Consider the following 12,500-nt stretch of genomic DNA (forward strand, 5'->3'; position numbering starts at 1 on the left):
TGAAAGCAAAATCTTCAGAAATGCTTGGTTTTCGGCGTCATTAACTTACACTAAACCCTTCTTTTGTTTCTTCTTCCCTTCTTCTCCTCTTCCTCCGCCTCCAGTGGTGATAGAGGACGAGGACCTGGACGACGTACTGAACAACAACGGCGAGCTACTGCAGCTTCCTCTGAGCCACAATCCGACCTGAGACCGCCACCATGTGCTTCTAATTACCCTGTCTCTGCGCATGCGTAATCACCCGTAGCGCCTCACTCCATGCGCATGCGCCTCACCTGTAGTTTTTCCGTGTAGTTTCCAGCAGGTGGGCTCAGGTGGGGCTGTGGTGGGAAGAGGATCTGAGGCTAAAGAAGGCGTGATGTTTTTTTTTTTTTTTTTTTGCACTGTTTCTGTGAGGACTGTCCAAAGCGGTCTGGGTCGGAAACATGTAGCGGTCCTGACGCGTAGTCAAGAGCTCAGCGAACGATAAAAACCTGGTGTAAAACTTAAGCTTTATCTTAAAACTGAGATAATTAGTGCATTCACAGGTTTAGTTTTATATCGATATCATTACCTTGGTGTTTTACGTACGTCATACGTCTTTAGGATCGTCACGAGGCTGCTCTGGACAGATTGCACTTTTCACCAGGAGTTTGCATTATTCTTATATTTATGCCTTATATTATGATTGTTATTCCCTTGGACTAGTGAAAGAGACCATTGATGCCACTGTAAACGCTTCTGCATGTTTGTTAAAGCAACGTTCATCTCGTTTTTAGTGTTTCTTGGTCTAGATGTGACCAGTGAAGTTAATATATCTCCCCCCGGGACCTCTCCTGCGTGGCGTACTGTCCTTTAACCTGCTTTACTGGATCGAACTGAAGATGTGAAACGAGGTTATGCAGCTCCAAAGCACACGAATGACGCAGATCCGTTGTCTGTAAATGTTGTCATGCATTTTCAGTATTTAAACTGCGTGCCGTTACATGTATTGACCGCTAGGTGGCGACAAACCAAAAGAAAAGAGTCTGCGGTTTGCGGCTGCTGCATGTGCTGCTGTTTCTTCTGTTCCCGGTCTTTCAGCTTTCATCGCTGATGATTAAACGTGTTATTGAGTGTTTTGAGTCTTCATTTGCTGTTTATCTCAGTTCTGACCACTTTACATTTATCAGAAAGGTCCATAACCTACATTTTCATTGTTTTTTTCCCCAAATCTGCCCACTTTAAGTAGTTTCATGAACTAAAACAAACGTTAGACTTTATTTCGACTATTTCTAACCTCTATTTAAAGGAGCACTGTAATATTTTTAACATAAAATAACAGCTTCAAAATATTTGGACGCTCCACTTTGCTGTAAAAGGAACAACAGAGACTCTGTTATTCCTGCACTGGCAGAAACTGCAAATGTAAATGTAAATTTTGGAGGAGGGTATGAAACCACTTGCCTCTTCATTTTTCATTCATAGTCTGGAACCATTATCCAGTTCAGGGCAGAGGTGGGTCCGGAGTCTACCTGGAATCACTGGGCGCAAGGCAGGAATACACCCTGGAGGGGGCGCCAGTCCTTCACACTCACACCTACGGACACTTTTGAGTCTCCTATCCACCTACCAACGTGTGTTTTTGAAAACTCACCCAGAGGAAACCCACGAGGACACAGAGAGAACACACCACACTCCTCACAGACAGTCACCCGGAGGAAACCCACGAGGACACAGAGAGAACACACCACACTCCTCACAGACAGTCACCCGGAGGAAACCCACGCAGACACAGAGAGAACACACCACACTCCTCACAGACAGTCACCCGGAGGAAACCCACGCAGACACAGGGAGAACACACCACACTCCTCACAGACAGTCACCCGGAGGAAACACACACAGACACAGAGAGAACACACCACACTCCTCACAGACAGTCACCCGGAGGAAACCCATGCAGACACAGAGAGAACACACCACACTCCTCACAGACAGTCATCCGGAGGAAACCCACGCAGACACAGAGAACACACCACACTCCTCACAGAGTCACCCGGAGGAAACCCACGCAGACACAGGGAGAACACACCACACTCCTCACAGACAGTCACCCGGAGCGGGACTCAAACCTACAACCTCAGGACCCTGGAGCTGTGAGAGCAGCATCGTTCCGCCCACCTCTCAATTTATTCCAGTGTAGTGCAGTAAATGTGAAATACACCAAATCTTACCTAGTGTTTCTTTAAAAAAATTATTAAATAAAAACAAGCTAGATTTTAATGTCTTTAACTGGTTTAAAAATATCAGCCCTTTAAATGACTCAGTTTCTGTAAAATTCAAGCCGTCATTGTGTTTACGTTTCCATTCAGAACCCAAACCATCTCAGTGTGATACTGTGGCTGTAACCAAACGAGGAGCATGTGTTCTGTCACCGTAAGAGTCCTTTAACTAATGTCATTGTATATAGTTTTATAAATAAATCAACTTATTAAACAGAACACATAGCTTTTTTAAAATGAGTTTATTTACATTAAACAAGGATAAAATAACATACTTCTAGAAGGAGAGAAAAAAGAAAAAGGAGAGTGAGTAACATCCACATGTTTGTCTTTGAACAGAGGAGGCTTTGTTAGAGCTCAGTGATAAAGCGCTATCAGGGTTTAAACATTTCAATAAAAAAATGAAAGTTTACACAAGTGAAAATGTGCACAAAAAAAGGCCAGAGTTTGCAAAAGAGAGATGAGTCACTGAAACAGGGCCCGGAGGTCACGGCCTTGAAGGATAAACAAAACAATCTTTGTTCTCGAAGGTGGGGAAACAGCAAACTTAGCAAAGCATTACTTCATCATTCAAAGAGCAGAGTGCGTTTGAGGCGTTTCCTAAAAATAAACGCTTTATAAAGTGATGTATTTGCAAGTGGAGAGATCTTAAATCATCATTAATATTCAAATTATTTCATATTTAAAGATTATTATAAGACTATCATTGTATTTTAACCCTTTCTTTAATTGAACAGGACAAATGTGTCGTACCTTTTTATTAAACTGGCACCACACATAGGAGCTTCTTTTTAAAGTGGTGACCTTGTGTTTCACTGGAGTATGAACACGGGTCGACACCGAGGCCCGACACACACCTAGTCCTCCAGCAGAACCGCAGCAAGTGTGAACATAATCCACGGGTTTAAATGAAGAAAACTCTCTCACTAGTGACTTTAAGGCTATTGTTATTCGTGATCAAGACGTCGCCACTTGCCGAGACCTCGTTAGTAAACTGTTACGAGGCCCTTCTGCTTTCAGTTCAATGGTCTACGACTCTCAAGGTCTTCAGTGAGGGAACGAGGGACTTTAAAACTAGCTTTATTCAGGACACACGAGTGCGCAAGGTTTCCCTGAGTGTGGCAAGCTACAATGATCAAAACAGTCTCAAACCACTCAGCTCTTACACTGGCACCTCCTTCCCCTTTGTTAGTTATGAAGCTTCTGCAGTAAATAAAAACAAATCATGTTTAAAAAATAATAAAAATAAGGCTAAAAAGGCACAAGTAACAGTGGGAGAAATGGTCAGGGGTTGGACATTGAGCCATTTCTTGGTAGAAGTTGACCTCTGAGGGCATTTCCCAAAGTCCAAGCTGTTAAACAGGAAGAGAGACCTTCCTACTGGGGAACCCTCAGCTTTTTGAGCTCAGGTTAAAGTTATCTGGCTAACCGTGTTAAACTGATCTGAGACCAGGGAGGTTATTTCACAAAGACAGTCGTTAGCCAGATAACTTTAAAAATATCAAGATTGTCCAATGGAAAAAAGAGCGGAGACATTCCCATAGGATCATCCCCAAACTCAGGCTCAAGTTAACAGGCTAAATGAGAAACCCAGCTTTGCGAAATGCTTCCTGTGCTGCTGACCTGAGACCGAGGGGGATTTCACAAAACGAAAAACCTCAGGCTCAAATGTAAAAGACGCCAATAGAAAAGGAAGCTAGCTCTACGTTGGGACCACTGTGTAGCCACAGGTGGGAAAAACATAAATAAATAAAAACAGGTCTCAGATCAGCTGAACAGAACGACAACGTCCACCATCCACTCTTCAGTCCATGGTCTTCTTTATCTGGTCACTGGGGGGTGTTCAGACGTACTCCCTGCCGCTGCTGGGGGGCCGGGATTTGGTGGGGTAAGAGGGTCCGGACTGTTTCCTTGAGCACGACGCCGCCAACAAGCCGCCGCCCATAACGACGAGGAAGGTCCCGGCCCAGGCGATGAACACAGCGGCTCCGAACTCGTACCTGCAGAGAGAGGGGATTATTATTACGCCTTAATAAGGAAGTAGATCCTGAACTTTCAAACGGTCAAAGCCTGACTCCTCCTCCTCTTTCGTTTCAAACAATTTCATTGGTTAAAGACTAATAGAGCATTCCTCATGCCTCTTTCACACAGGAACTCAGAAGAATCGCTAGAGAATCTACGGAGATGTCCTGGGAACCATCTCTCTCTCACACACACACCTTCTGCCTCAGGCACACACTCTCAGTGGGAGATGAAACACATGCTGTAGGTGTGGGGGCGGAGCCTGTACAGCAGGTGCAGGAGAAACCACAGAACACTTCCCACAACGTTCTCACGTGCGCTGACTGACTTCAGAGCTAAACACACTCTTGGTAGAGAATCAGGAGGTCGTTTTCTCAGCTGAACGTGCTCGGCGAAGAACGCTAACACGATTGCGCTACAACAGCTCAACACGCTTGGAGGAGAACACTAAACACTGATTCTGCGGCATCAGCTCAACACCCTTGGACTGCTCTGTTAAGTTGTGGGTGAACATTACCACTGGGAGACCATTGTGGTTTTCAATACGCTTTAAATCTATAAATACAAAAGAAATATATTAAAAACATGGCGGTGGTGTAGTTCTCTCAGCGATACGTACTTCGTATTGACGGGAGTGAACGGGGAGTAGAAGTCCTGGATGATCTGGTAGGAGAACCACGAGCAGGCGATGATGGAACACAGAGCTACAAACACAAAGTCAAAACGTTAATACGTTGAAATAAATCGGGTTAACCACCGAATCACGGGGAGGATTCCTCACTAAACACAAGCCTGGGCCTTGAGGAGTGATGTAAATGAAGGTGGCGGATGCCAGAACTTGCCTCCCAGTATGAGAATGATTCCTCCGGTCATGGCGATGCGGGACTTCTTCACCTTGTCGTCACCTCCACAGTTTGTGCACTTCATCCCCATGGAGGCCACGCCCATCCCCACCACAGTGAGGAGGATGGCGATGACCATCAGCGCTCGAGTGGCCTGGAGAGCACCTGCACAGAGACAGAGAAAACAGAGCTGGTGTTAAAGAGTGGGTTTATTTATTTATTTATTTATTTCAGATCAACAAAGTTGTGACCATCAGCTTTGGTCAGTTTATTAAAACTGAGGGATATTAATAGTAGGGTCCTTTCCCTCATTCACAGCTAAATCATAACACAGCTCTGAACAGAGCTTAATACCACTTTGAAAATAAGAATTGTTTTAATTGAGTCTAGATTTCAAACTGTGAACGAGTTAGAAATCTCTGGTGAAAAAGTATTGATCATTAAATTCTTCTGGACGTCTGGTTCCATTCACCACCACAATGTTTCTCCAGAATGAAGCATGTCACACCAAAATAAACCCTTTACTGGAAAAGAAAATGGCGGAGTAGCTCTGTTGCTAAGCTGAGGGCATTTTGAAAAAGCAGGATCTCTCGGCTCATCGCCAGATAACGTAACCCTCAAAGCCAAGTATTTAAAATACTGTCCATTCCTCCTGCAGACATCACTATACAATCACAATGTCTCCTATTACTCATTAGAAACATTTACCTCAGCAATGAGAACCTGTTCACGAAGCTTTAGCATTAAAATGCTAGCAACAAACTGGTACTCCGATTAGCCTCAAATGTCATAAACAACATGACCCAGTATTGAATACAGCAAACTGAAATGAAAAAAACGTTAGCTGCTACACGAGGCTAGTCTTGCTAACATGCTAATCCTCTGGCTCCTCACTGTTACTGATCACTAATCCTGTCATATTGACCCAAGGTGAGGTTTGAAACCTGTCCTGAAGCGTCTTAAATGGAATTAGAGTAAGTGTGTGTTTATGAGAATGAAGGTTCATGTTAGTGTCAAACATTTTTCCGCTGTTTTATATAAAAATATAACAATTACCATTGTATAAAATCAGGGAATATTCGTTTCATTCAACAAAATTCACTGTATTCAGCTCAGCCAAGACATGTCCCGTTAGACAGATGGCAGTAACGGACGTTTAAGCCTCCAACGCCTGTAGGTGGTGTTTAACAATCTTTACCAAATGAACCAACACTTTATAGCAATTTGTGTCCCTGAAATAAGAGAAGTAATAAAAAGACAAGAGGAAGGGATGATCTGGAAAGTCCCAGGTCACTGCAGAACTGGTTTGACCAAAGTCAGATTGGGTTTCGTTGGGTTTTTTTTTTTTGCTTTTGAACAATTGTTAAATTTTCTACAGTTTGAACCGTAAAAAAGCCCCGAGAACTGGAGGCTCCCTCTGAATCAGACCCAAGACTCTATTAGAAAGTTTTAACCACGATTCAAGTCTGATCTCTGAACGTGGGGCCAGACCGAGCCGACGTCCTGGGTTTGTTTCATTTAAAAGTCTCGGTAGATTTTCAAATAGCTTGACTACGAGTCTAAAAATCATTCTCATAAACTCCCCTTGGAGCAAACATCCCACCCCCATTCAGGCACCTGCAGCCAGGTGCGACACAAACCGGTTCCATCCGGAAGACTCCAGAGAGAGACACACACCATTTTCCCTTTGTAACGTAGGCATGCACAGAACAGGTCTAACTAGTCATGGGGGAGAGAGAGAGAGAGAGAGAGAGAGACTCAGAGTCAAGTTTCGAACCGCCCACTGTGTGTGTTTCTGTATTCAAAAATCTAAGGGATTGGCCTTTCCTCTGCGATCAGACCACAGTTTCAGTCTCAGATAAAAACCCTTCCAATGAAATCCGGCGAAAGAAACTCACCGCCGACTGAAACCCATTAATAACGAAGCACTTGGAAATCACCAGAAACTATAAGCTTTAACACAGTCTTCCTTCACTCATTCTTTTTAAAGTACTGTAGATTCAACCAAAATAAAGTCCACTTTTTACCAGTAAAAATACTACAGAGCACCAAGACCCCCCCCCCCCCCCCCCCCCCCCCAGAGAAGTGTCTCAAAGCCCTGCTTTGACCTGAAAGGATTTTATGCTTTTGACTTCATACGAGTCTCTAACAAAACGGCCTCTCATCTTTAGCCCTATTGTAAGAGCCTTGAACAGGTTTATATCCATTCTCCAGCCTCGTCATTTTTGTAGTTTGTATCCACATCTATAAAAGTAATCATATCCAAGAGGTTTATCCACCAACCGTTATCTCTAAACACTGCTTCTGGACCACGCCCAAAAGATAACACTCCTTTACAGCACTTTTCCAATGAGTGAGTTTATCATCCACGTTGGCCTGCGTTGTTTGTAGTTGTAATGAAGTGGTGTAGAAGTGATAAGGCCTTATCAAACGCTCTGATAGCGAAAGAAAATAAATAAATCCCGTTACCAGCCAGCTGCCAGCCATCGACACTTAAACTTTACATACAGAGGTTTGATCAGTGAAAGAGGTGAAGAAATGGAGCGTTGGCTGGATTTGGGTTCATTTTTGATACATTACGCCCAAAAATAAGGCTTTAGGCTTCACCAACAGGTCTATGGACAATGTTTTAGCTCAGATCCGAACATGGGTTCTTTGACCAGACGTGGCCCTTCTAGGGCGTCTAATCTCCTCTCCTCTGAAGTCTTGGTTTCTGAAGTGTGCACCAAGAGTGGGTATGAAGAGTTTTCCCCAAGGAACCTTTAATAAGGAGATATGAGAGTCACAGAAACCTGTCTAACACCAGTCCAAGCTTCGGAGCCAAGAGCTGTTTATTAGCGTTTATTTTTAGTCGTGTAGGTGAAGGACAACACTTCATTAGGACCCCGGTGTTATTCGCTGCTATTTCAGCTGCTGCTCCGTGAAGGTGATGAATAATGGCTCGTATGGTTCTGTGGCTTAGGTTTGCAATGGCTTTGGGTTCGAAAATAAATAAATAAATAAATCAACAAGCAAATGTGATGTTTTAGACCTGCCCTCCTTTTCTCCTCCTCGATACCGGGAGCATTTTCCACCAGCCGAGGAGGGGGAGGGCAGCACTGTGTAATCATTACTGCAACAATGAATAACTCAAGTGTAGAGACTCGACACTTTCTTTCTGCTTTCCCACATTCCCAGAGCAGAGAGGAGTGCCTCGACCTGGCACTATAGTTCAGGTTTCAGGAGAAGGCAACGCCTCAGTTTCTCCTACTGCAAGATAACGAGGTTTTATTCAGAGTAATTTTAGAGCATTTCTATTGTTATGATACAGACTCCACATGATACAAAATGTCCACATGCCATTACAGTTCCTTTAACCTGGCGTGTTATACAAGGCTTCCCCACACACAGAACTGCCTTCAGGGCGTGGCTCTCACTGTGCACCTGCAGAAGCCGAAAAAACAGCTTTAGACTCCAATAGAAACTCATCCATTCCAACTCCAGCCTCTAGTTTAAGGTCCTCTGTGATTGTAAACCTTTATTTAAACTGTGACCACCTCTAGATGCCCTTGTTTATCTGTTTACGTAAATAACGACGCCGTTTGGCCCGTTTCTTGTGACCCGCTCTAAAAGGGTGTGGTCAGATGTTTATCTGGAGCTCAGCCTCGGGGCATTTCGGTTGAAGAAACGGTGGCGCTCCACCATTAAAGTCAGTAGACTCAGGACTTCTGATGAGTTTAGGTCACTGCACTGATGCTCAGTCAAAATCCAGGGCTGAAACACTAAGCATAACTTCATCACTGGGAATTTGTGATGTAACAAACACTGAGTGAAAAATCAGGCTCTTATTGACTTCCTAAAACACAATGAGGGGTGAGCGGTCCATTTTTAAAGCTTCTGTTGCCTCAGAGGAATCAGGAAGTGTCTGTTTTTAAAAACACAAGCCCTGGTCTATTCCCCGTCACCTGGATGTTACCTGTGCCACCGAAGGAGACGTCCATGTCACTTTTCCAGGGAGATATTTAATACCCTGTGCTTTTTGGGAGAGAGATATTCTACCCCTATAACCACTGATGAAAAGCATTAGTGGTCTGGGCTAGAGATGAGTTATGTCCTTGGCTTGGCACAGCACTGGGCACAGAAATGGCTCATCATTATCACCGCTGTGTGAAGAGGGGATTTTAATGCCCTGCAAAACCACAGAGTGAGAAAACACACTCGTTTCCTGCTCCATCTCCAAACACACAACTGGTCTGACCAGCTCCCGCACACCTGAGCATGCCTTCGTCTGCGCAAGCTCAAAAAATCATTATTAATAATCACGTGTCTGTTGGGAATAGTGGGAATACTTTAATATACAGGGGATTAACACAATGGAACCTGTTAATAAACGAGAGATAAAGGATCGGACAGAGATTTCAGAAACAAAAGGCAGCTAATACAGACACCAGCTTCTCCAGAAAGTAGCTTATTAACCAACTCTGGGCCAAAGCGTGATGTCTCCTTTGGAGATTAATATAATTAGTGCATGTCCCTGTTAAAACTAAACAAGATATCAATGAGTGGACAAAGGAATCACGCTAAATGAACACTGCTAAAGTCTCAGTCGGTCGGTGTATTCTGGACCCCCCCAGGGTCATGGACATGTCCAAGTTTGGAGACTGTTCTTAAATAAGTTGATACTTGCTGAATGTGGCTCTCTAAAAATGACAGCGCCGTCCACAGCCATCCCCCACTGTGTAAATATGCAAATTAGAGTTCATAACTTATGCAGGGTAAATGTTGTACCTGTCAACAAGCCGATAGCTCATTTCCAGCAGTTAATAAGTCATACAAGTCAGCAGGATTTTCTCATTTAAACCGAAACCAACACTGTTCTAAAAGACCAGAGCTGATCAGACCCTCAGCTTTGAGCTTAAGTTAACTGGCTAACTGAGAAATCCTGCTCTGTGAAACACCACAGAGCGAGATTCAAAACTTAACCAGGTGATGGAAGCCCAAAGTTGAACATCCTCCAACAGGAAGGTCCCTCAGCTCTGGTTCAATTGACCCTTTCTATTAGTTTGGCTTGACCTTGGCTTAAGTTATCCGGCTAAATTTGGGGCATACTCCCAGGACTGTCACACTTAGGATGATCTAGGAAAGTACCTGGTTCCTTATTTGGAATTTTCAATTCCACCTTAAAATTGAAACATTACCGTTCCACCTTAAATTCTCAACTAACTGCGGTTTATTCCCTCCATTTTTAATCTCCACATAATTACATCGGATTCGACGTCAATTAAACCGTTGTGTACCCCGTAATCTAAACAGACTCCACTTCTAATTAACACCACTTAAGGTGGAATGGAAACTTTTTCAAACCTGACTATATAACTTTTATGCATTCTTGGTAAAACCACGCCGTCTTTAAGCACGTTACTCACTGTTCAGCTGCAGCATGGAGTCGTAGATCTTGCACTGCATCTGCCCAGTGCTCTGGAAGGCGCAGGACATCCACAGCCCCTCATACATGGCCACGGCCGTGATGATGTTGTCCCCAACATAAGCGGACATCTTCCACTGGGGCATGATGGTCCCAGCCAAGAGGCCAACCAGCCCCACCAGGGCCAGCACGTACCCAAACAACTGCAGCCCCTTATGAGCCATGATCCTTCAGCACACACCTGCTCAGAAAACACAGACCCGCCAAGAACTACAGCAGCCTCCTGAGGTGGAGAAGCAGAGGTGGGAGATGGAGAATAGTCCTTAAAAGGGTTGGAAAAAAGCTCAATCCACTTGTAAAAAGAAAAACGTTTTAGAGTTTAAAGTCAGTCAGTCAGTCAACTTCCAGCTCCCAGAGGGTGGAAGAAACTGGGGTAACTCCCGTGTGCAGGTGTCTCTGAGGTCGGTGAGGTTTTAGTAAAGCACCTGTTGCTCCAGCCTCCTCCTTAAATCTGAAGCCCGGTATCTACTGGTTGGCTGCTAGAGAGCAGCGTATCAAAGGGGGCGTGGTTTAGTTTAGCACCTGTTTTCAGACAGGCCACACCCTCCTCCACCCGTGTGCGCTCTGATTGGTTGGTGAAGGTGTCTTTCAAGTGTCATGGTGCATGCTTTCACACTCCTAAGATCTTGTTTTACAACGTTTATATATTCTCAAATATTCTTAATAAGTATTCCCGCTACCCCAGTAAACAAGGAGCGTCCCTGGACGTTCAAAATAGGTCTAAAAGTAGTCTGTCCGTCAAGGACATATTTTAAACGTCAGTGGACGTCCAAAATCCATCTTAATAAGTTAGTTAAGTGGTGACCAATCGATAACGTCAGTGGACGTCCAAAACACGTTTTATACAAGTAATTTATTTCGGGACCAATTAATAACGTCAATGGACGTCCAAAATACGTCTAATAGTCGTCTTTTCAATGTCTGTGTTTGGACGTCTTTTCAACTTTCATTTTCAACCTTAAGAGAACGTTGATTAGACGGCAGTCATTACGTTATTTCAACGTTGAATCAACGGCTAAATATTTACTGGCTATGGCTTGGTTATGTTTGTGTATAAACACACCTTTACATACTGGCACAGCAGTAGAAATAGAAATAGAAATTAAATGGCACTTTATTGCTAATTTAAATGCCCACTTACTAGGTTTTAACACCCTGAAGGAAAATAAATTAATAAATAAAATGTAATAAATTAAATAAAGTTGGCAGAAATAAACAAAATAAAATGACAATAATTTAACAACAAGTAGCTGCTATATTTTATCGTATAATATACATTAACTAACACAAATACATACATTTATATATAACTAATGTAAGTCTTATTAATCCTATTGATAAATAATAATAATAATAATAATAATAATAATAATAATAATAATAACCACAACAATAAAGAGCTTTACAGACTGGAAATAAGGTTGAATATCATATGGACAGTTGTATTAATACATTTTCATATGTTCCCCATATAAATCATATTAGTCATATCCTTTCATACGTCGTTAACCTGTAGAAAAACACCGTGGCTTTGATGAGCGCCGCTCTCAGCCAATCACAGCCCGCGATCCTGAAAGCGGGTGGGAAAAGAAGAACCTGCTGTTTACCTTAACGGAATTTGTGGGCGGAGTCTGGAGCTGAGTTTCGCCTTTGTTGTCCTGGAAACTTGGAAGAGGAGGGGGTGGAGGGGTGGGGGGGGGGGGGTTGTGACATCATCGTTTCGAGGTGTTGAGTCATGTTTCGACTCACCTGTACCGCATGTGAGCGAGGGGAGATGTTTGTTTTTTTAAGGTGGATATAAATAGTTGTAAGGGTTTTACACTCGTGTGTGATTCAGAGAGGAACGATACCAACCACAGACACATCACTCTGTCTTTTATCATCTATAAATCCTCATTTACTGAATAGGAACCGGAATAAACCAATTAG

The 12,500-nt window shown here is 43.4% G+C and overlaps 1 protein-coding gene across 1 annotated transcript; it reads right to left on the reverse strand.

The window, feature by feature from the left end:
* Positions 1-2,472: 2,472 nt before the first annotated feature.
* Positions 2,473-11,004, reverse strand: cldn7b (claudin 7b). The gene is made up of 4 exons (XM_066651438.1): positions 10,513-11,004; positions 5,108-5,272; positions 4,885-4,969; positions 2,473-4,243 (listed from the first exon to the last, which is right to left on the reverse strand). The coding sequence occupies exons 1-4, from the start codon at positions 10,733-10,735 to the stop codon at positions 4,087-4,089; spliced, it is 630 nt and encodes a 209-aa protein (XP_066507535.1). The 5' UTR covers positions 10,736-11,004; the 3' UTR covers positions 2,473-4,086.
* Positions 11,005-12,500: the final 1,496 nt, after the last annotated feature.

The sequence above is a fragment of the Hoplias malabaricus genome, chromosome 18 (assembly GCF_029633855.1).
Source record: "Hoplias malabaricus isolate fHopMal1 chromosome 18, fHopMal1.hap1, whole genome shotgun sequence".
Lineage (NCBI taxonomy): Eukaryota > Metazoa > Chordata > Actinopteri > Characiformes > Erythrinidae > Hoplias > Hoplias malabaricus.